At 46.0% G+C, this 24,594-nt stretch overlaps 1 protein-coding gene across 3 annotated transcripts in view; it reads left to right on the top strand.

The window, feature by feature from the left end:
• Nucleotides 1–15,750, top strand: part of HIVEP3 (HIVEP zinc finger 3) — a 432,975-nt gene extending 417,225 nt beyond the window's left edge. For all 3 annotated transcript variants that reach the window (XM_054011998.1, XM_054012000.1, XM_054011997.1), the window contains 2 exons: nt 1,880–2,943; nt 9,527–15,750. In XM_054011998.1, the coding sequence (XP_053867973.1) occupies nt 1,880–2,943; nt 9,527–10,423 (1,961 nt within the window). In that variant the 3' untranslated portion in view covers nt 10,424–15,750. The remainder of the gene's footprint in view (nt 1–1,879; nt 2,944–9,526) is intronic.
• Nucleotides 15,751–24,594: the final 8,844 nt, after the last annotated feature.

Below are 24,594 nucleotides of genomic sequence, written 5' to 3'. Positions count from 1 at the left end.
TGCCACCGAAGTGCTGCCACTTTTTTTTTTTTTTTTTTGCCACTTGGGGCGGCAGAAAAGCTGGAGCCGGCCCTGCGCTTCAATAGAAGATAGTGAGGCTGACACACACGTGAATATTCCTGCTCAGTTCCTTCTCCCCCTAACAACTGGGCTAAAAGTTATGAGGAAGGTGTTACCCCTCTTCCCCCCAGAGTCTTGCAAGAAATTCCTGAGGTGCCTGACTCAGGGGAAGGGCTTATAGCTGAGAATCCCAAGCAGAGGGATGCACCTCTCTCCAGCCCAGAGTTAGGGCTCTCAAACTGCCCTCTCATTGGCTTGCTTAGAATTATAGAGTATCTGGGTTGGAAGGGACCTCAGGAGGTCATCTAGTCCAACCCCCTGCTCAAAGCAGGACCAATCCCCAGACAGATTTTTACCCCAGTTCCCTAAATGGCCTCCTCAAGGATTGAGCTCACAACCCTGGGTTTAGCAGGTTAATGCTCTAACCACTGAGCTATCCCTCCCCCCTTAGGTGGCTCCCTGCCTAGCATGCTGGTTTTGGTGGATCCTAGTCTTAGGCACCTATCTGCCTCCCTTCCTTGTCTAGGAAGCCTGAGCACCTAACTCAGGTTTTGACAGGTTTCAGAGTAGCAGCCGCGTTAGTCTGTGTCCACAAAAAGAACAGGAGTACTTGTGGCACCTTAGAGACTAACACATTTATTAGAGCATAAGCTTTCGTGGGCTACAGCCCACTTCTTCGGATGCATATGCTGTAGCCCACGAAAGCTTATGCTCTAATAAATTTGTTAGTCTCTAAGGTGCCAGGAGTACTCCTGTTCTTTTAAGTGAGGCTTTGTGAATCCTGGTGATTTTCTAGGTGTCTATGTTCCTTTGTGACTGTAGCCCATGGCAGTTCGAATGTGCGCTTTATCCAGCACCTCTCACATGTTCAGTGCTATTAATGTCGTTATTTTATTGGTATTGGCAGCCGCATCTAGGTGTCAGGTTAAGGACCAGAGCCTTATGCTGCTAGGCATCCGACAGAGATGTAGAAACAGCCTCCGCCAGACAGCTCACCGTCTAAGTTATGACTAGAACTGATCAAAAAACGGGGAGGGGAAAATTCACGGACTTTTTTTACAGTTTTCCCCCTGGTTTTTGTTTGTTTGGGAAGGGGCAATTCTGATGTTTGAAATGTTGACAGAATTAAAAAAAATAAATCCACCCGCTCTAGTTATGTCCACAGGCCCCTGCTGGGAGTGAGGAGATGAGTGAGATAAGCATTTGGTAGAGACGTGTCAGATTTCCACCTGCCTAGCCACTGCCAGCTGCTAGAGCTTTGTAGGCACCATGGCAGAGGAAAGTCTTGAAGAGGGACTTAAAGGAAGAGAAAGTCATGGCTTTGTGGCTCTTATCAGCGAGCTTGGGAGGCCCGGGAGAATGCCTGGAGGTGTCTGAGGGAGCAGCAGACATGATGGCTGCTGGCCGAGCAGAGGCTGGGGTCAGTGTTATGCCAAAATACTAGGTCACTGAGCTATGGAGGGGCTAAATTGTGAAGGGGCCTTAAAGCGAATGGGTTGTGTTTGAGGTGGTGGGGAACAGCCAGCAGACGAATGCAAATGATGGGAGGCTGGTCCAAGCAATGAGCCAGAAAGGTGATTTGAGCAGCAGCCTTTTGAATGAATGACGGGGGGTGAGGACTGCAGACATCAAGGTCAGAGGTTGCAAGCATCAGACACACAATGATAAGGGTTTGGACAGCAAAAATATCCCTTCTTCATCTAGTACACTCAGAGCTCCTTTGAGCACTCAGAGTTTAACACAGAAGTTGATTATTTCAATATAGTTGTGTCTATTTTGCATGCTTGATGGATTGTTTCCCATTTTGTTTTTTTTCCAGGAACCAGTGAAGACCTATTCCAAGATTCCGAAGGGAGGGAGGGATCCGAGCCTATTGAGGAGCACCAGTTTTCAGACCTAGAGGAATCTGACGATGACGATGACAATGAAGATGATGAAGATGAGGAGGAAGAGGAGAGCCAAGATGAGCCACCTTTAAAGTTTTCAGAAGCGAAACATACCTCCCTTCCAATGCACTCTTCGGGCAGCTCTCCATCTGCTCCAGAGGAATGCACCGGGGCAGCATTGTCTTTAACACAAGATATTGTCTCCAGCAACCAGCAAGTAGGCAGGGGCCACCAGACCACCTCCTCAGGGCTGGAAACACAATGGTCAGCAGACAGTAGTGAAGTTGCTGTTTGCCACAGCTTCTTGAGTCTCCATAGGCCAGCTTTGACCTCCAGTGAACATTTGGCTTCTGCTGAAAGGGAATCTGTCACAAAGCATCACATGTTCTTAGCTATGGACCTGTCAACCTCAAAAGACACCTCCCCAAGAAAGAAATGGTCTCCAGGCAAGGACTCTGGTGGTGGTGGTGGCGGCAGCAGGCCAATGCTAGCTAGAAAGCACTTGTTAACCAAAAATGAAACTTCACCTAAACGTTTCTCGCCAACTGGAGAAATGTCTTCGCTACGGTGCCTGTCTCCAGGGAGAGGGATGTCACCGTGTCAGCGCATGTCGCCAAGAAGGGAGGCATCTCCGCTGAGATGTGTGTCACCAAGGCTTGAGCTGTCACCCAGCAGGCACCCTTCCCCAAGAAGAGAGTTATCCCCAAGAACGTACCTCCCACCAGAGAGGGGGGTCTCCCCTGTGAGGCATTTGTCTCCCAGCAAAGAGATGTCGTCAGTCAGATATTTATCACTGAAGAAAATGTTGCCTCCAGTCTGTTCAGAGTCACTTTCTAGATATCCATCCCCAGGGAAAGAGGACTTGCCTTGTAGTAGCAAATTAGCTGCAGATGACCAAGTTCAAAGCTCATTAAAAGTCCAGCATGGAATATTAGCTTCAATGCCTCTACCTCACAGGTTCCTTGGCAAAAGTGCAGATCTATATGAGTCCAAGTTGGTAAGTTCAATTCTTCTTCTGTGTTCATATTTTCTATTCATCTTTGTAAATCCTTTGATTTTCTTTCATGAAAAGTAAAGGTGAAAGGTCTTGTCGCTGTTACTAATCCCATCTAGACTTCCAGCCAGCTCCGTTACGTTAACTGTTGAGAAACATTTATTTGGGCTTTTCATCTCACTCGATTTCTCAGACCAACTAGGTATTTTTCCCATTGGGTCAAAAAAAAACAATTAATTCTTCCTCTGCTGGACACATCACATCCTACATGTAAAGGATGTTAGTGTATTTCTCCCATACATATAGATTAATTAGGTCATGCGGTTTGTAGAGAAATCTCCCACCTCCACTGCTACTGCCATCTCTCCACAGAAACTCTGTAAGTGCCTGGATCTCCTCTAAGGGCTTGTCTACATGGTGTGTTAGTCTGAACTGCAGAGGGGTAAATTGTATTGTGCAGTAGTGTGTTGCACACTAACAGGCTATGTAGACCCTGCTGGCTCAGACTAAAAATTTCCTACTTTGAAACTGTATGATGTGAATCCATAGAATATCAGGGTTAGAAGGGACCTTAGGAGGTCATCTAGTCCAACCCCCTACTCAAAGCAGGACCAATCCCCAATTTTTGCCCCAGATCCTCTCAAGGATTGAGCTCACAACTTTAGGTTTAGCTGGCTAATGCTCAAAACCACTGAGCTATCCCTCCCCTCATAAATAAGCCCTTTTGTGAACAAGCCCTAAGTTATACTGGTGTAAATCAGGCCATAACCCCACTGAAGTCAATCAGTGCAGCTACGTTGCTGTCTGATGTGAGCCTGGGGAGAGTGTTCTGGGGATAGAGAGCCCTTACAGAACTTATAGATTCATAGATTCTAGGACTGGAAGGGACCTCAAGAGGTCATCGAGTCCAGTCCCCTGCCCGCATGGCAGGACCAAATACTGTCTAGACCATCCCTGATAGACATTTATCTAACATACTCTTAAATATCTCCAGAGATGGAGATTCCACAACCTCCCTAGGCAATTTATTTCAGTGTTTAACCACCCTGACAGTTAGGAACTTTTTCCTAATGTCCAACCTAGACCTCCCTTGCTGCAGTTTAAGCCCATTGCTTCTTGTTCTATCCTTAGAGGCTAAGGTGAACAAGTTTTCTCCCTCCTCCTTATGACACCCTTTTAGATACCTGAAAACTGCTATCATGTTCCCTCTCAGTCTTCTCTTTTCCAAACTAAACAAACCCAATTCTTTCAGCCTTCCTTCATAGGTCATGTTCTCTTTAATCATTCTTGTTGCTCTTCTCTGGACCCTTTCCAATTTCTTCACATCTTTCTTGAAATGCGGTGCCCAGAACTGGACACAATACTCCAGCTGAGGCCTAACCAGAGCAGAGTAGAGAGGAAGAATGACTTCTCGTGTCTTGCTCACAACACACCTGTTAATACATCCCAGAATCATGTTTGCTTTTTTTGCAACAGCATCACACTGTTGACTCATATTTAGCTTGTGGTCTACTATAACCCCTAGATCCCTTTCTGCCGTACTCCTTCCTAGACAGTCTCTTCCCATTCTGTATGTGTGAAACTGATTTTTTTCCCCTAAGTGGAGCACTTTGCATTTGTCTTTGTTAAACTTCATCCTGTTTACCTCAGACCATTTCTCCAATTTGTCCAGATCATTTTGAATTATGACCCTGTCCTCCAAAGCCGTTCAATCCCTCCCAGTTTGGTATCATCCGCAAACTTAATAAGCGTACTTTCTATGCCAATATCTAAGTCGTTGATGAAGATATTGAACAGAGCCGGTCCCAAAACAGACCCCTGCGGTACCCCACTCGTTATGCCTTTCCAGCAGGATTGGGAACCATTAATAACAACTCTCTGAGTACGGTTATCCAGCCAGATATGCACCCACCTTATAGTAGCCCCATCTAAATTGTATTTGCCTAGTTTATCGATAAGAATATCATGCGAGACCGTATCAAATGCTTTACTAAAGTTTAGGTATACCACATCCACAGCTTCTCCCTTATCCACAAGACAAGTTATCCTATCGAAGAAAGTTATCAGATTGGTTTGACATGATTTGTTCTTTACAAATCCATGCTGGCTGTTCCCTATCACCTTACCACCTTCCAAGTGTTTGGTCTACCCTAGTAACTCTCCTGGGATTCCTCATAGAAACCATATAGCTCAGTGCGTGTTTTTCCTTGTCAGTGGTTTTTCCCTATCAGGGACGTGGCACTGATTTCCCTCGGGGTTTGTTTGTTTTATTCTTTTCCTTTATAACTTCAAACACTATCCCCTGGGTTAGGCCCTGACTTTCACCTACCTTACAGCTATTTCAGTCCGCTGTGAGATAATCTCCTGTGATGGATCCTCATGCTGCAGAAAGCAGACGTACAATTATTATATAACTTATACACACAGACCCCAAATGGGGCACTGGCTTCTAAACCTCCCTGTCTCTCTGTCTGCAAGTTCACGATCACCCTTGGAAATTTTAGAATCCAGTACAGCAGAGGTAGCTCTCCAGCCAGCAGCGAGCCTAAGCAAATTGACAAACCTGATTCCCAGATTGTAATGACATAACTGACTATGTCATTAATGATGCTTTGGGCAAACAAGGAGGTAAATAATCCAATCCCTTTGAAGCGTGGTTATAATCAGAAAAGTGACCCCTTCTTAGTCCATTTGTCTGCTCTTTGGGCAGCCCCCAGTCTCCTCTGCTCGCTTTACTGACACAGAAGTTTTCACTCCCGCTAGACTTACAGCACCAGAGCAGCTAGGAGAGATTGAGCTGGTGTCTATTCTGCTTCACCCACCATCACGGAGATTGTCAGCTGCGTTTTCACTGAAGAATCTTTATTCCTGATGATGATGCAGGAGGCAGAAAGATCAGAGCTGGATTGTCCAACCCAAGGTGGTGTTTGCAGGGACATCAATTAGAAAAACAGATTCTTGACTTATAAAGGAATGGCGTCTGATCTGGAGTCCCGGAGAGAGAGTAACCAGGGAGCTCTATTGTGTCATTTCTCCCAGTGTTATAATTACAATATTTTTTATTAGAGTCCAACCTAGAGGCCCTGGAAACAATCAGTGTCCATTGTGTTAGGTTCTGAACAACCATATACCAAGCCGTGGTCCCTGCCCTGAAAGGCTTCCATGACGAGTTCTCTGCTGTTTGCTGGGCAGGCAGAGGCCCGAATTGCTGCCTAATGTCATTTAACCTTCTCTGAAATCCAAAGAGTTTCCCCATATGTAGGACTTCAGATATGAGGAGCGGATGTAAAGAAACACCAAGCAAAAGGCCCTTCCACTTAAGTCCTTTTGCCGCACAGACTGGGCCAAGATACTAAAGCAACTGGTTTGGAATTGTCGTCTGCCGGTGTCTGATATCCATACTCTGGCTTTGGTATGTTTATTTTTAGGGATAAGCAAGTGAGAGTGGAGGCTGTAGGGCAGGAGCATCCATAGACCTGAGGGAACAGATGCTGCACAAAGCCACAGAGCAGAGCATTTCTCCATTGCCTACAGCTAGCACTGTGTGCTCTTTCCTGCACCATCTGGATTTTTGGACGGTCATGCCGTGGAGTATACAGCAGCAGAATGCTGCAGAAAGACAGTTCGACCAGGCAGAGCTATTAAATAGGGAAGCAATCAGTGAGATCCATTGACCCAGCCTGTAGGGTCACAATATAAAGCACAGTATAGCAAGGTCTGATTTCAATGTGCCTTTGTTAGGAAAACATCATCCCCCTGGTGGTCGGTGATCTCAGTAGTGAGCTGCCCCTCTCAGGTCACCTACAGTCTGAGATCCCAGGTGTGACTGACACTTAGAAATAATGGGAAGTGAAGGTTCAGTGAGTGCTCTAGTCTTTAGGAAGGAAGGAAGGAAGTATTCGTAGAATCATAGGAAGTGATCTAAAAACCATTTTAGACTAGCCAGTGCAGGATTAGATCAGCCTATTTAAACAGGGTGAAATTCTCCCCACTGCAAGTCTTGGTACAAGGTCCTACGCACCACTTAAACCCTTCAAATAGGGCTTAATTTAAGCATAAGTGGTGTGGAAAACCACTTCCCCTCTTTGGCTGTTGCACAGACCACCTCCTCCTTCTCTTCGTGTTCTCCTAAGGTACGTCTCCACAGCAAAGAAAAACTCTTGGTTGGTCCATGCCAGCTGACTCATGCTCATGGGCTTGGGCTGCGGGGCTGTTTCACTGCTGTGTAGACATTCGGGCTCGGCCTGGAGCCCGGGCTCTAGGACCCTTCAAGAGTCCCAGCCAGAGCCCTGCGAGCCCCAGTTAGATGGCATGGGCCAGTCTCTGGTTTTCCTTTGTTGTGTAAACAGGCCCCAAATGACCCCATGCAACTCTGACAATAGCTTACATTGGAGAAGGGACCTTAGGCAAGTGTTTGGGGTTTAACTGCCTGCAGTATGGTAAATATTGTGTCTGTTTACACTGACTGCTTTTTCTATCGCTTTCCCTTTTGCCTCCAATCTCTTCTCAGAGAACCAGCATCATGGGAGCAGCTGGTTCTCTACAGACCATAACTGGGAGCGTGTGCCCTGCAGTAAATTCTCAAATTCTGCGTTCAGCCCAATTTTAAGGCTCATCTGTTGAGCATTCCACCACTTCCTTTTGGAGGTCCTGTGTGGTTAGCTGTAATAATCCCCTTGGTAATCCATTTGTGTGTAGCCCATTTCTGGACATGACATAGGTCAGAAAACTATGTGAAACCTAGAGATGGAGTGATGAACAGGCAAAAAATAACATGATAGGGTCTTTAACCGTTGATTATTAGGGACATGCAAATTAGTTCCTATAAAACAAGACCTGACCCTGTCCATCACTCAGAACTCAAACTCAGTCCAAAACACTGCTTTGTACTTAGAAATTGTTAGGGTTTAAGGTTTCTTTTAAAAAAAAATGTCACTCTACTGCTCTTCACAGTGCCAGGCAAAAGCAGAAGAACTAGAATATAGGAAAAATCATGGAGCAGGACCTCAAGGAATCAATTATGAAACACTTAGAGGAGAGGAAAGTGATCAGGAACAGTCAGCATGGATTCACCAAGGGGAAGTTGTGCCTGACTAACCTAATTGCCTTCTATGATGAGATAACTGGCTCTGTGGATGAGGGGAAAGCACTGGATGTGTTATTCCTTGACTTTAGCAAAGCTTTTGATACGGTCTCCCACAGTATTCTTGCCGCCAAGTTAAAGAAGTATGGGCTGGATGAATGGACTGTAAGGTGGATAGAAAGCTGGCTAGATCGTTGGGGTCAACGGATAGGGATCAATGGCTCCATGTCTTGTTGGCAGCTGGTTTCAAGCGGAGTGCCCCAAGGATCGGTCCTGGGGCCGGTTTTGTTTAATATCTTTATTAATGATCTGGAAGATGGTGTGGACTGCACTCTCAGCAAGTTTGCAGATGACACTAAACTGGGAGGCGTGGTAGATACACTGGAGGGTAGGGATCAGATATAGAGGGACCTAGACAAATTAGAGGATTGGGCCAAAAAAAACCTGATGAGGTTCAACAAGGACCAGTGCAGAGTCCTTCACTTAGGATGGAAGAATCCTATGCACTGCTACAGACTAGGGACCGAATGGCTAGGTAGTAGTTCTGCAGAAAAGGACCTAGGGATCACAGTGGACGAGAAGCTGGATATGAGTCAACAGTGTGCTCTTGTTGCCAAGAAGGCTAACGGCATTTTGGGCTGTATAAGTAGGGGCATTGCCAGCAGATCGAGGAATGTGATCGTTCCCCTTTATTCGACATTGATGAGGCCTCATCTGGAGTACTGTGTCCAGTTTTGGGCCCCACACTACAAGAAGGATGTGGAAAAATTGGAAAGAGTGCAGCGGAGGGAAACAAAAATGATTAGGGGGCTGGAGCACATGACTTATGAGGAGAGGCTGAGGGAACTGGGATTGTTTAGTCTCCAGAAGGGAAGAATGACGGGGGATTTGCTAACTGCTTTCAACTGCCTGAAGGGGGATTCCAAAGAGGATGGAGCTCGGCTGTTCTCAGTGGTGGCAGATGACAGAACAAGGAGCAATGGTCTCAAGTTGCAGTGGGGGAGGTCTAGATTGGATATTAGGAAACACTATTTCACTAGGAGGGTGGTGAAGCACTGGAATGCATTACCTAGGGAGGTGGTGAAATCTCCTGCCTTGGAGGTTTTTAAGGCCCAGCTTGACAAAGCCCTGGCTGGGATGATTTAGTTGGGAATTGGTCCTGCTTTGAGCAGGGGGTTGGACTAGATACCTCCTGAGGTCCCTTCCAACCCTGATATTCTATGATTCTTGTGGTATTTTGATCTGTTTCAAACTCATGGGGGAGCTTTGGGAAAGATTCTGACACAGAGATGGGCCTGAATCAAAACCCTAGATCTGTACCCCACCAGCCTTTGTGAATGGTTGAGTCCAGAACCAAATTTCATGGCTCAGGCCCATCTCTATTCCCTTTACATTCCAACAGAACGGTAATAAAGCCAGTCAGTTGTTGCTCGTACTGTAGACTGCTGATCCTAGGAGCTATAACCCACACTGACTCAGCTCTTTTTTCTCTCTCAAATGCAGAAGATAGAACCTCGAAGTCCAGCATGTTCACCTGGCATCACACAGCCTATCTGCTCCAGACCCTTGCAAGCATCCCATGAACTACATGTCCATGCTCCGAGCCGAGGGGAAGAGAATGTCTTCAGCCATCTTCCGTTGCATTCACAGCAGCTCACAAGGACTCCATATCCTATGATTCCAATTGGGGGCATCCAGATGGTCCAGGCCAGGCCAAGTACCCATCCCAGTTTGATGCCCAATTCAGTTGTGTCACTGCAAGCAGGATACTTTTCACCTGGTGGCAATAGCAGCAGCAGCTTTACAGAATTCAGCCAGGCGGAGGAAAGGGGCAAGGAACCACAGGTCCCACAAGAATCTTCATCAGTCTCCCCAGCTGCGAAGGTTTCTAAATACACACTGTCCCCACAGCTTAAAGGCAGCGGCTACTTAGAAGAGAAAATGAGGACTAGTGAGCATCAGCAAAAGACAGAACAGGAGGAATACAGGGTAAAAAAGTACGCTGAGCGCAGCCCCTCAGAGCAAGAAGGCTGCTCAGCTCCCACCGACTGTCCGAGCACAAATTATGAGCACTCTCCAAAGCCTTCAACAAGCGGGGAAGAACCCTTGAAAAAAACGGGCAAGAAGCAATGTGGCAGCTCAAGCACTTACTTTGAATCATCCTGCACTTTCATCTCAGATTTCCCCGCACAGACGTTGGACAGAAGCAGCAGCACCGGCTGCTTGTCGGAGCCCTCATTGAGCCATTCACACTCCCACCAGTTCTCCACTAGGAGAAGGAACCTCTCGGGAGAGCCAAGTCACCAAGGGGGAACCCATAGGAAGAGCAGCCCACACTTAGAACGCACACGGTTCAGTCAAACTCAAAGGCAGGTGGATGAGAATACAGGAAGTACTTAAGCCTCCATTCATCTCTTCCACCTCTAGGCTTCCTATGTAAATCAACAGACATTTTCAACACTATTTCCTTTAGTATAATCATCGCTATAAGAAGCACTCCTAGTGTATGACCAAACCCATGGAAGATTCTTGGTTTTCTTTGTCCCAGTCTGGTATTATCTCCACATGTATGCAGTTACTTGTGCCTTTTTCTATACCTTTTGTTGCTTGAAATGTACAAAAATGTTTGAGGCTGTGAATATTTTTTTAGAGTTTTTTGGAAAGGGGTTTGTTAGACCTTGTCTTTTTTGCCATTTAGGTGTGTGTTCATATATGCTCGAGAGATGCAGAAAGGAAAAGGTTAAGCATTTTAAGCGGGAAGAAGATGCACTGAAAACAAAAACAAAAAATCTTTTTTAATATTGATTAAATGATTAAAAAAACAAACCCTTTCTCCTGCGTACAGATGTTTATGATTCATATTTATTACCTGCTTTATTTAATTCTTGGCAAAGTGCTTTTTTTTTTTCTTGCATCACTCTGGTTGCCTCTTTGTGCTTTAAACAGTTGCGTCTGCTTTACATTTGAAAATGTGTTTACCCTGAATTGTAAATGAAACTAGCACTTATTTTAGAATGGGAGGCCCATTAGCAATGAATGCAAAGGTCACTCCAAAAAGAAGAAAAAATCTCGAACGCACCTCCCTTCTGCAGGACCCATAAAAGCACTTTTTAAAAAAGCGACAAAAGGGTTCTTCAAAGATTTAACTGCAAGAAAACAAGGATGTATCGAATGTAGAACCAGCTCTGGGAATGGCGTTTAATGGTTTTTAAAAGAGCCGTTCTTAGGCTTGCTTTAATAGTGACATTCCGGGGCTGGCTGCTCTTATGGGGCTCAGTCTGGTAGTGGTGCCGCTTGCCCTGCAAGAGTGAGAGTCATGCCCGTGTCACCCTGAAGCCCCGTTTTTTGGGGTATAGAAGCCCTCTGTCACCATTCTCTCCTGGGTTCAAATTGAAAATAAAATCTCGCCTTGCAAACAATTTCTGGCCATACTTTTATTTATATTTCTACGCCCCGGCCTTCCCAAATAATTCCAATGAGCCCTTTTTAAGGAAACAGTTATAGGGATGCAATAAATAGCTCGTGTGCTCTTTTATTTGCACACCTATGGCGTTGTAACCCACAGCTGGCTCCGGGACGTATTTTATTTTATTTACTTATTTAAATGACGTGTTGCAGACACCTAGCCTACATTGTGCGGAGGGGCCTTTTTGGTATTTCATAGACAGAGGTTCGGATGACTGAGTGGATAATGTATGCAAATTGGCCTGTTATGCATGCATAGTGACTTTTTTCATAGCATATTTTTAAATATGACCATCTCTACCAGAGCGATGGCCTCTACTGCCAATAGATGTGATACCAAATACGGAGAGACGTGATGGAGCCGTTCTGCTCTGTTGTGTTAACACACTTTTTAAAATACAAACGTTCAATGCATATTTCCCCTAATAGACAGCAGGCTCTTTACTGCTTCAGAGGGCTTTCCAGTCAATGGAATCTGTACAAACACTTTTTTTAAAGAAAAAAAAACAAACAAAAAGATAGAAATATTTAACCAATGGGCCAGTTCTTTCTTCTTTCAGAGCTGGTCCAGTTTATCGGGTACGTAATACACTTTTTAAAATAATAATAAATCAAATATAATCCTGAATGAGGACATATTACCTTGCCAGACTTGATGAGCTATGATCTGCTCCCGACTGACGGGTGAATAATATGAGGTGTTTTTAATAAACTTCTGTGATATTTTTTCTTTTGGTGTAAAGGGAATTAAGTTCAAAAGAAGATCCCATGGAAATAACATTAAGATTGTGACAGCAACTAAACCAGTGTTCACTGGACCCCTCCATTCCTGACTAGCACTTTTACTTCATTTTCCTTTTCCCCAACCGCCCCACTGCATAACTCTGACCCCCAATCCTCCAGTCAGACCCAAGCACATCTCACTGCAGGATTGTGGCCCAACTCAGCAAACCATCTCTGTTCAGGAAAACATGGTTACGTCCCATTCATTTTAGTGGGAATTAAGCACATGTTTAAATGCTGTGATGAGCAGGGATGGACTGTGGAATCAGGGCTGGTGCATGAGCATCATTTGAACCCATCCGTTCCCTCCATAACGACACAGCTTCGAATTCCCTGGTTATGGCTGCTTCTCTCTTTTCTTTCTCCTTGTCACATTCTTAACATTATTTCAAGGTAGCTTTATGTATTTAATTGTTTTTTTTATAATTGAAATTGTACATAAAGAGAAATAATGCAGTGGTTGTACACAGCATCTGGTTACATTGAGTGCATGTGACGTTAATTTTGGGCTAGATCAAATTTGCTTGGCTTTATTTTTTAACCATATTTAAACCTTGACGTGTCAGCACATTGGAAAGAGCTTGGTTTTTTTTCTGTCACTTCTGAGGGAAAAACACAATTCCCTCAATATCTTAGCTTGTTGCTTTTGTTGTTTTTCTTCTTTTGGTCATGTGCGGGAGTAATCTGTACTCTCTATGCGTGTATGTACATGTGTGAACACAGGCACCATTGTAAATTCTAGGGGAGTACAGGCAGAAAGTCCCAGACCACAGGCCTGCCCTGGATTCCCAGTGTGACAAATCTCCCGTAGTTTTCGGGGAGAAGCTAGGGTTGGGGTGGAATTCTGCCTCATGCTCCCTCTACTGGGTGAAGCAGGTGCCTATGGCAGGTCAGAATTAGCCACATAGGATCAGAAAAAGAAAAACAACATCGATATGTGTGAGCAAAATGATCATGTTAGTTTGGCTCCAAAACTCCAAGGCAAACAGTGCCCCCCACCAAAGCATGATGGTCTCTTGGTTTGAGCACAGATTTAGAGGACAGAAATTCCCAAACTCTGAACCCAGCTCTGCCATTAGGGTGACCTTGAGCAAATCACTCAACTCCTCTGGAGCATATTCTGACAAGGTCTAAACAGGTGCAACACCACTGATTTAAGTGGAGTTGCACCTGTTTACATCAGGTCCCCATTACCGAGCCTCGTACTCTCCGCCTCGTGCACGCCCAGGAGTAAGTGCTGTGCTCACTGGGAAGTGTTTGCAGGCTTGAACGCTTACAATGGCTCTTATGTGTCTATTCCTCCACCAGTAAATAGGGGAGCATAAATCCTGATTTACTTTTGGAGGGGAGGAGTCAGTTAATATGTGCACAAGCACTTTGTATCCCATGCTACACAGATGAATAATACAAATACATTAAAAAACAGGTGGAAAAGTATTTTTTTTTAAAGTCCCTGAATCTCATCGATGCCCGAGGTTGCTGGCTGGGGTCCAGGAAGCACCAGTGATCTGTGGAGTACTGGATGTTGACCCACAGAGAGCTGGTTTTTCACATGGATCCAGTTATCCTTTTATCTCGCTGCTGAATGTTCCCCTAATGTTCCCTTTCCATGAAAGCCATTGCTTGGGGTGCTACTCAGTGGCAAATGGGTCTGGCTGTGTCCATGAGAGAATCTGTCAGTGAAGGACCCATCTTATGAAAGAATTTGCCTCTCCCTGCTCTCAATGGACTCAGTCATGCAATGTGGCGAGCACTCTGCCTTGGTCCAATAAAGCAAAGCACTTAAGCATGTGCTTAACGTTAAGCATGCAAATAGTCACATTTACTTCAATGTACTTAAAGGTAAAGCACATATTGAACTTCTTTCCTGGATCAGGGCTGGAGAGCTCAACATCTTTCAGGATTGAGCCCTATCGGTGTCTGCTCCCAGACACATCCTGCAGCCTCGCAGCAGATCATTGTCAGCCCAAATTATTTATAAATGGTCAGTTTATTGCCAGATACCCAAGAAGTACAACAGGAAACTCTTAAACCTAGTGATGCAGTAGCTATGGCTTTATTGCTTACAACTGGGGGATGTGTGTTCATCACCTGTTCTTACAGGGCAACGTTTTCAGACATAGGTCCCTGCAGTTAGGCTCCTAAAGCCATAGTTAGACACCTAGACAAAAGGGATCTGCTATTCATCAATGCTAAGTGCTCACAAATCCTGCTGAAATCGACAGGACTTGCAGGTACTCAGCAGCTCTAGTAATCAGACCACCTTTACTGAGGTGCCAAATCTGGGTGTAGGGGAAGATTGTCACAGACCCAAATAGCAGTTCGGCCTTGTAACGCCCAGTAAAAGTTAATGGGAGTAAAGGCCCTGATCCTCAAAAGTATTTTGGGGCCTAACTCCCATTAAATTCAATGAGAGTTTGACCCAGAGCCTCAAAGGTATTTCAGCATCTCAGAGCCCTACTTGCCTTTGAATGACCTCCCAAAGGAGCCAAATTTTAGGCATCGAGACTCTATAATTTGATCATATTTTTGTATTTAATTTCCCTCGACCCCCGTCTTGAAAAGCCGCAAAAAAACCCCTGTTTTAATTAAATTCCTTTTGTCCCTTCTCATTTGTTTTTCTTTTAAATCCTCAAAAATAGCATCTAAACAAAATACATTGACACACAAAACTGTGCAATTATAACTATTTTTACTCAAGGTGTGTGTACGATTTGATCTAGCCCTTTTACTTGTTCTTACACCAGTCTTTCTCGTTTCCTGACTTGGTTTCATCATGCGGGTCTTCTTTTTTTAAAAGAATTCCATCTATCGCACAGTATTTACAAAGAAAAACATTGTAAATTATTCACACACACACAAATCAGTCCCGATGGCATAAAACCAATTTGTTTTCATTACTGAACTATGATGGCACTTAAGATCACTTTAGTAAATGTAATGTAAAAAATAATAATAATAATGTGTACGCAAATTTAATATACATGGTCTCATGTAAGATACATATTTGCCTTTTTTTCTAAAAGATGTATGTATTCTGTAAGTGGAATAGTCTGTAGAAAGTTTCTATATGTTCTTAAAAATGGCAATACATTCCAAAAAAGGTACTGTAGATATGTACAGTGTACAATGTAATTTCGTAGTTTTGCCTGTAATTTTATTTTAACTCCGGTTTCTACATTTGCATCTTGCAATGTCTGTATGGTTATATCAGTGCAAAAAAAAAAAAAAAAGGAAAAAAAAAAATGCAGGTAAAAAGCACAGAGTCTGATGTAAAAAAAACAAGAAGAAAAAAAAAAAAGGAAAAAAATACTCAGTATTTGCTGTTTGTGACCCTTATTGTAAATGACATCTGTACTGTGAATGAGAAGTTTTTACAAGTATAATATTGCCTTTACTACAGCTCCAGACTGTCTGCTCGGTCTGAGCATATTTTTAAAAAAATAGCATGTTGGAATAAATTTTAAAGTCCCAACATATCACTACTTATGTGACTGGCAGTTCTTAATTTTTTACTTTTATTTTATACATTCATAGACTTGGGCTCCAGAATCACTGAGCCAAACTCTGGATAAAGGGCCTTGCGTAGACATACACGCAGGACAAAGAGATTGCCATTGAAACACCCCAGAGCAGCGAGCACACTGCAGTAGAGCAACTTCACAGTCGTCTTTTTCAGTATTTCCCCCTCAAAATGTAGGAAATGCTGCAGCAAAGTGAACGTGCTGCAGCGTGTTAAATGCTAGGGTGAAATCCCTATTGAAGTTAATGGTAAATTCAATGGGGCCAGGATTCCACCCTATTTCAGTGCAGCAGTAGTCTGAACGGGATGAACTCTGCATGAATGTTTATTGGCTTTGATTTTTCAAATATGTCCATCCAATGCTTTAGGGGCCTTTGGAAATAGAACAGATTTGTTTTTAACTTAAGTACATTATTTCTCCCTTCCAAAAACATACACGTTGTTCGGAACCCATTAATCAGCCACAAGTTTCTCACCCACCCACCCAATATTTCCTTCTTCAAAACAAAAAAGCCTGTAACTTGTCTGTGCACAGCCCTCGGGCGGAGTCTGTTCCCACTAGGGGTAATTTAAGCAGGGGGCTGCATCTACTAGAACCCAATGCCTGGTCCTACTGACTTCATATGTACGTATATGTGCAGGCCATGGCCCGCTAGGCCCTTTGTTGGCTCCGTTGCTGAGGACTCTGCAGAGCACCCAACCAGAGTATGGAGGCCTGCCCCCCCACACACCCCCGTTATGTTGCTGGTGAGACTGTGCACAGCACACAGTCAGGGACACAGAAAATCGCCAAGTTCCCCCTTGCCAAGGGCCAAGGCAGGCTCGATTCCCACAGATCATTGCCAAACGCTTTGTTTAAGCCTCCGTGTAACCCATCTGTGGGAAACTGTTCCACAGTCAGATTGACTGTTTGCTTCAGAAACCCTCCTTGATGTCCCATTGCTCATTTTTATGATGTCACATGGAGTCATCGCTCCTCAGACCACCCCAGACAGGCTTTCCCCCTCCTGGGCTTTGCTGCCCTTCTGCTATTGAAGGCGTGTATCGGAGCCCGCCCCTCCCCCTTAGCTGTAGGGTAGCCAAGTTACAAAGCTTTAGGGTTCGATCCAGCTGTAATTGGCCTGCGAGGCGGAGTGCCAGACACAGCTGTCAGCCAGGGAGATTAAGAGAGGCCTTTGGGGCCTGAACATCAACCCCTCAGTCTAGTCAAACTGCCAGTGGGGGAGGAGTCATCCAAGTCACCACCCAGCGCCAGGGCCACACTGGTATTTTTAGTCTGTCCGCCCTGCTGGGAGGCTGGCTGCCTGCCGCAGTGGAGCCAGACCCTGCCTGGCTTGATAAGAGGAATCAGGATGCACTTTGGTCTCCCCCAGTCATGCATGAAAATTCTGATTGGGCCAGTTTGCAGGTTAGTGCAAGAGGAGCTAGGAGACAGGATGGTATGTTTATAGTGATATAGATCTTTTTTTGCCCAAGGCCATGCAACCCAGGGGGTATCAGCCAGGGAAGCCAGCTGCTTATCTAACTGTAAGAGTCCATTTCAGGAATGATTGGCTTCCCAGATCATTGCTTTCTGAATGCATGAATGCATTGGCCCTAATGTTGGCTACTCTGGACAAAAGAGCTGAGGGATGGGGTGGGAGGGCTTGGCTGTTGGATTCTTGTATGCAAGTAATTTATTTGGGAGGGGGAGGGAAGGGGGTTTCTCACGCCTCGCTCCTCTCCTTGGAAGCCTGCCCCACTTCTCTGCAAGCACTCCTGCTTCCATGTATTCCCCATCTGTTCTGCACTCCAGCGTTAACCCAGATGGCTCATGTGCTGTGTATTTTGGGGGCACGTAGTGATGACTGGGCCCGTTTGTGGGGGGGGAGAACAGGTTGGTTCTACTGCAGATTCTTCCCTGTGAGTTCGATTTATAGGAAGGCAGTTTTGCCTCGTAGATAGCGCACTGTGCTGGGACTCAGGAGCCATGTTCCAGGCTCTGCCATGGGCTTGCTGGGTGACCTTGGACAAGTCGTTCAGTTTCCCCAGCTGTAAAATAGGGATAATACTGACCTCCTTGGGAAAGTGCTTTGAGCTCTACTGACAAAAAACGCTATGTAAGAGCTAGGGATCATTATTACGACAGAGAAGACGCTTGGATTCATGAGCTCAGAGGCAGCAGGTAAGTGCAGGGTTCACGTGTGTTTGGGAATCATTTCTGGGCTCCAACAGCCTGGGGTTTATGGGGCTTATGCAGGAACGTACCTCAGCTTCAGCATCCGGGTGCTTGCTGTGCTCTCCCCATGCTCAGCTCACCTGCACGGCCCCAGCAGGCAGTACATGTGGGTCCAGTGATTCAGTCTGGTCCCCCCCTCCCCATGTAGTCCCACTGACTCCAGTGAGTCTAGTGAGAGCTAGGGCTATGGTGCAGATCCTCAGAGGTATTTAGCTATATCACTGCCAATGCGACTTAGGCACCTAAATATCTTTGAGGATCCAAGTTTATATGTGTCAGTCAGGATTGCAGGAGGATTGGACCCTCCATTAGCCCACTGACACCTGTTATTTTCCTTTGTGGTAGTGCAGGATGGAGAGTTTGTCCGGCTACCCTGCCAGCTCAGTGGATGGAGAAGTCATTTTCCCCTTCAGTTGCACCAGTGCTTTAAAACAGAGACACTCTAAAGGCAGCCAGGGCTGTCTGGAGAAAGCTGCAGCTAAACCCTGGTAATCTCTCAAACCTGGAACCAATTTGGTTTACATGACTCTCCAGAGTGGCTCAAATTAATCGGGTGTCCCACAACATGCCTGACCCCTCAGTCTTTAATTTCTAGACACAAAAACTAGACATTTCCTCCCCTGTGAAGCCAAATGTACCATCAAAATATGAAGACTCCTGGCTAATATTACAGCCCAGGGCCTCTTGGGAAACTTGGTTACCAATCAGCATGAGAAGGAAGGGCTGTTATGACACCGTAGGAAGTTCTAAATCAACTCTGCTTGCTGAGACTCTAACATTTCCTTGGGTCTTTTCAATCACTCAAGTATTAAGGTGACTTGGTGGCTTTCTCCCCCTAACGATTACTGTACCTCCTACAGCCACCTAGCCGCTGACCCCTCAATTCTGCAGAACAAGGAGCTCCTGTAGCATAGACACTGCAACCAAAACACAGCCTCAGCAAACTGTAGGTGAAATGAGGCCTGAAACCTGGAGTGCTTGGCCCCTCTGCTTTGTGGCCACAGTACTGAATGAGCCGTTCCAGCCAGTGTTCAAGTGTAAGAAAAGGGAGCGAAAGCCAAGACGGCAACATTCAAGTTTTCTTCTTTCCGGCATACCTACTGTTCTCCCGCATCACGCACCTCCTGAAGGTGAAGTGCTCTAAAGTCCCATACGTCGTCCTGCTCTAGCGTCCCCTCGCAGGGAAGCTATTTATCATAAAACCCTCAGTGAGCACTGTCCTCAAGGGCTCTTCTCAGCGCCATCCTAGCTGAAGGCCCAGCTCCGTGGTGCTGCTAGGAGACGCCTGTTGGGTCTCTGTGTGGGGAATGTGGGCGATATTCTTCTCTATGAATACTGTATGTAGCTCAGTTTTCCTGCTTGATAGTGTGTTGTAAGTTACGTCAAAGGGGGCTCTGAGAAGGGAGAAACAAACAGGAAATGAACCGACAACAGCGATCAGGTCCCTCTAGCGAAAATACCCAGCATGACAGGGTCCTTAAGAGAACAATGGCGGGGGGGGGGTGTTTAAATGGGAAATGCTCATCTGCCTTGCCCCAGCCAGGCTGGCAGGGTCACTTTCCCCAGGTCCGAGCCTAGGCTCAAACAGACTGTGAACTGCTAAAGCCCCCAACCTCGAAGAAAGGGGATAACCAGGCAGCAGTTGGCTGCCGCTGAGCCTCTGACAGAGAGAGACACTGGGGCTACGTCTCCCCTACACAGCGCTGGCGGGGGCGTGTAATGTACATGTGGCGCCTGCCTGCAGTGACATGTAGGCTGCGGTCACACTGCGGCATGTGGCTACACATGTCGGTGAAAACCTCTGACATGGGGGCGGCAGCAGGGAAAGGATTCTGCAGCTTCCCGCTGCCGGAGTCCTTCCCTAGCACGGGGAAAGGCTCCAGCAAGGGGGAGCTGGCAGAGCCTCTCCCCGCTGCCGCGTCTTTCCAGGACAGGGAAGCTCGGCTTCGGCGAGCAGACAGCCATGTAGGGGTGTACTTGCATACATCCCCGCCCACTTAAAAGTGTCTGGGCCAGGCTGCCCTCCTCACCAGTGCCACGGCCTATGAGACTTGGAGCAAGTGTAAAGACCTTGGAGAGAGCATTTCGCCCCCTGTCCTCCGCCCCCGTTCCCTGGCCTCCCTGATTGGTGCCACTGGCTACCGCTAGCAAAGACCATTCATGGCTCGCTCAGTATGAAAATGTGGGCTGACAGAGACATGAAGGAGTGCAAGAAGGTGCTTGAAGAAATGTGTGTAGAGCTAATCCTCTTGGTTGCAGTGAAAAACTTGGCAGCGTGACCTGAGTGCATCCTAAAGGCTCAGGAACCAGAAGGCCAAGCAACAGAATGGAAAATGTATTTAAAAAGAAACCCATAATCACATGATTGTTAAGCCAATCTCATGGTTTTTTGGGGCAGGGGCCTGACTCGTGGTTTTTGAATGCTTCAGGTTGGCCATGCGGTTAATCCGTGGAGACTCTTCCCATCTTTGGTGGATATGTGCCTGAGGTAAGCATGTCTGCTTAGCAACACTTCCACTGTGCAAGCAGTGCGGGAGACAAGCAGTGGGGAGAGGAAGGAAGGTATTGTGGTTAAGGTGCTGACCTGGGAGTTCTTGGTTACACGCCTTGTTCTATCACTGACTTCCCAAGAATTTTATTAGAATAAGAAAAAGAGTATAATCCCTAAATCAACCGTGTGTGTCTGCTTTACTGTATAGTCTAGCATTGCCCCTAGCCCCCTTCAAGCCTGGTTTCGTACTACAATGTTCAAGAAATAGTACCCATCTCCTTGCACATCTGGACATTTTCAAGGCACAAATTATGAATGACAAATGTAGCAAGAGACAAGGTAGGTGAGGTAATATCTTTCATTGGATCAGCGTCTACAAGCTTTCGAGCTACACAGAGTTCTTCTTCAGGTGCAGAAGGAAATCATTGTCTGAGCTAAATAGAAGTTGGGGCAGATGGTTAACCACAAAGGTAATGCATGATGTGGGTGGACAGGTGAGGGTTAGATGGTTTATGCTTAAGGGGGTTGAAGTGGGCAATTAAGGGTAGCAGGCAGTGTAGTGTGCGTGTGTTACAAAGTGTTGTAATGAGCCATATACACCAATGTCCCTGTGGAGTCCATGGTTTTTGGTGTCTAGTTGAGTTATGAATTTAAGTTCCCAGGCTTGCCTTTTGAAGGTGTTGTGCAGGTTTCATTTGAGGACAAGTATTGAAAGATCAGATGTGGAGTGATCGCTCTGTGAAAAGTGTTTGCTCACAGGTAATAGGTTGTTTTTGTCTCTCACCATTTTCCTATGTGAGTTCACTCAAGAACATAGTGATTGTCCCGTTTCACCCACACAGTTGCTATTGGGGCATTTGATGCACTGTGTTGTGCTAGACACATGTAGGACCCATGGGTCTTGTGTGTTCTGGGGAATACTGGTCATCATAGCAGTGGAGATATGTCTGCAGGGTTTGAATCTGTTGTTCTGGCAGCATCTGGTGCCACTTTGAGTTGGTGTGTCCAGGTTTGTAATTGTTTAATTATATCCCACATGGGGTCCAGTGTGGAGTAGTAGGTGACATGTTGCAATGCAGTATTGCCAGTTCAAACCCTTTAAAAGTCATGTCAGACCCCCCAAAATCATGAGATTGGCTTAAAAACCAGGAGATTAAAAATGTGTGGGGTTCTTTGTACTTGCCTTTAGTGTTCTGACATTTTCCAGTTTTTTTCCCACAACAACAAGAGCTAGACATTGACCATTTTTAAACAAAAGCTGAGATTCTCACATAGTCACCTGGAGCTGGGGCTTTAAGAAAAACACCAAATATCGTGAGACTCACCAGCTGACCATATTACAATAGGGAAAATGAATGAGTTTTAGTGACAGCTGTTAGGCACCTTTATAATCAGAATGGCGCTGAGGACCCAGCCTGTGGGAAGTCCCACCTCAAGGGGTCTGACGGACAGCAGCCTCATGGCTCCTGATTGGCTCCCCTTCCTATATAAACCCAAGGGCATTCCGTGAAGTGTCTGGGAAATAGTGGGCATCTTCTGTCATTGTTATGGCCGTTCCTGCTCTTGAACAGCTGGCTTCCTCCTTGGCTTGGTTTGGATTTCGCCTTCTGATCCAGACTCTGAAACCTGACTTGGACCCTGATATTAACCCTATGGGTGACAAAGCTGAGATCTGAGGCAGATGAAGGAGGGAATTTGTGAGGATATGAGCGGAAAGGGATGGAGTATCTCCTAGGCTTGTATACAGAGATGTCAATCGGGGATGAAGAGGACTCAGATTTCAAGGCCACAAAGGACCATTCTGATCATCTCGTCTGATCTCCTGTATAGCACAGGCCAGAGAACTGCCCCAAAACAACCCCTACAGCAGAGCTTGGAGAAAAACATCCAATCTGGATTTAAAGATGGAGTGATGGTGAATCTACCACCCTCGGTAAGTTGTTCAAATGACTCATTTCTCTCACTGTTAAAACGTGGGCCTTATTTCCCGTCTGCATTTATCTAGCTTCAGCTTCCAGCCATGGGATCATGTTACACCTTTCTATGCTGGATTGAATAGCCCTTTATCAAATATTTGTTCCCCCTGTAGGTACCTATAGACAGTAATCAAATCACCCCTTAACCTTCTCTTTCTTAAGTTAGGTTGAGCTCCTTGAGTCTATCACTGTAAGGCAGGTTTTCTAACTCTTTAATCATTCTCGTGGCTCTTCTCTGACCCCTCTCCAGTTTATCAACATCCTCTTGAGTTGTGGCTACCAGAACTGAACACGGGATTCTAGCAGCGGTCACACCAGTGCCAAATACAGAGGTAAAATAGCCTCTCTACTCCTACTTGATATTCCCCTGCTTGTGCATCCAAGGATCACATTAGCCCTTTTGACCACAGGGTCGCACTGGGAGCTCATGTTCAGCTGATTATCCACCATGACTCCCAAATCTTTTCCAGAGACATTGCTTCCCATGTTAGAGCCCTCCACCTTGTAAGTATGGCTACATTCTTTGTTCCTCGATGTATACATTTACATTTAACTATTTTCAAACAGTTTGTGTCCAGCTTACCACGCAATCCAGATCACTCTGTATCAAGGACCTGTCCTCTTCATTATTTACTCCTCCCCCAAACTTTGTGTTGTCCAAAACTTTATCAGTGATAAAATTATGTTTTCTTTCAGGTCATTGATAAAATGTTAAATAGTGTAAGGCCAAGAACTGATCCCTGCAGGACCCCAATGGAAACACACCTGCTCAGTGATGATTCCCTGTTCACAGTTACATTTTGAGACCTATCAGTTAGCCAGTTTTTATATGCATTTAGTATTGCCATATTAACATTGTATTGTTCTAGTTATTTTAATCAGAACATCATGTGGTACCAAGTCGAAAGCCTTACAGAACTCTAACTACCTCAGCACTGTTACTTTTATCAATCAGACTTGGAATCTCCTCAGAAAACGATATCCATGTTTCATCAGCACTGAGAGACGCAGCAGGCAGACAGAATTGTAGGAAAGAGATCCTTGCAGAGCATGCAGAAAGCCCAGAGTTATATGCAGAGAGGCCTGTGTGTGTCTGGTAGCAGCCTTGCCAGAAACTTGCATGGCTGAGACTCGTGATGTCCCACCAAGCCAGGTCCCCCCGATGCTCGGCCTGCTTTTTCCAGTCCCACTCCTCATGCCACAAGGGAGCTATTAAGCAAGAAACGTGTCAAGCTGCTTTGGTGTTAGCAATGGGGCAGGAGAAAATGGGCCAGGCATCAAGAGGGACCTGGCTTGGTGGGACATCACGGCTTGGTGGGACACCAAGGGTCTCAGTTCTGTCTGTGCACTCTGCTGATGGTGGCTCTCAGCCCCTCCTTAACCATGGTGTATGCAGAGTCCCCAGATGACTCTATTACTGCTTGCACCAGCCCCTGTGCCTGAATCCACCCTGCTGCTGCTGAGAGTGGGCAAGCAGCCTCTGTCTGCATCACCATACAAGGAAGTGTCTTCTCCATGGGCAAGTCCAGTCCCACGCAGGGGAGACACCCTGTGTATAGAACAGGGGGCAGGAGAGAGCTCCTCTTGCATCTAAACCTCTTCCAAAGGCTAGAGTCGGGAATCAGTTTGGCTGAGTCTCATCTCGCCCATGTCAAGTCCTTCTCCACTCCCCAGAATCCCATTGCTGGCAAGGATGGCCAGCAATGGACCAGGACTGGCACATGGAAGCAGAGCTCTGAGCATGAGAACCCAGGGCTGGAACACCACGGGGTGCTGCAGGCCAACAGTCAGGGTCTTCAGCGGAGTTCTGTGGGGGGAGTCCAGGACTGGAATAGCAGATCAGGACTGAGGGGCATTGTCAGAGTTGTGGGCAGGGGAAATGCAGGACTGGAACAGCAGGGGGATGCCTGGCAATCCTGACTTGCCGCCGCAGAAATAGGTATGAGGGCTGGAATAGGACCAGGGGCTGTGTGTGTTAGGAATTAGTAGCATTGGCATTGCCTTGCTCTAACCATTAGACCACCTTGCCTTCTAATGCATCCCCATTGTTTCTCTTTTCTTTGAATGACTGGATGCTCTCGCCATCGTAACCAGCAGAGTCAGTGGATCCTGGTC

This window comes from Malaclemys terrapin, chromosome 22 (genome assembly GCF_027887155.1).
Source record: "Malaclemys terrapin pileata isolate rMalTer1 chromosome 22, rMalTer1.hap1, whole genome shotgun sequence".
In the NCBI taxonomy this organism is placed as follows: Eukaryota; Metazoa; Chordata; order Testudines; family Emydidae; genus Malaclemys; species Malaclemys terrapin.
Note: the sequence above shows the minus strand (reverse complement) of the source record. Positions and strands in the feature narration are given on the sequence as shown.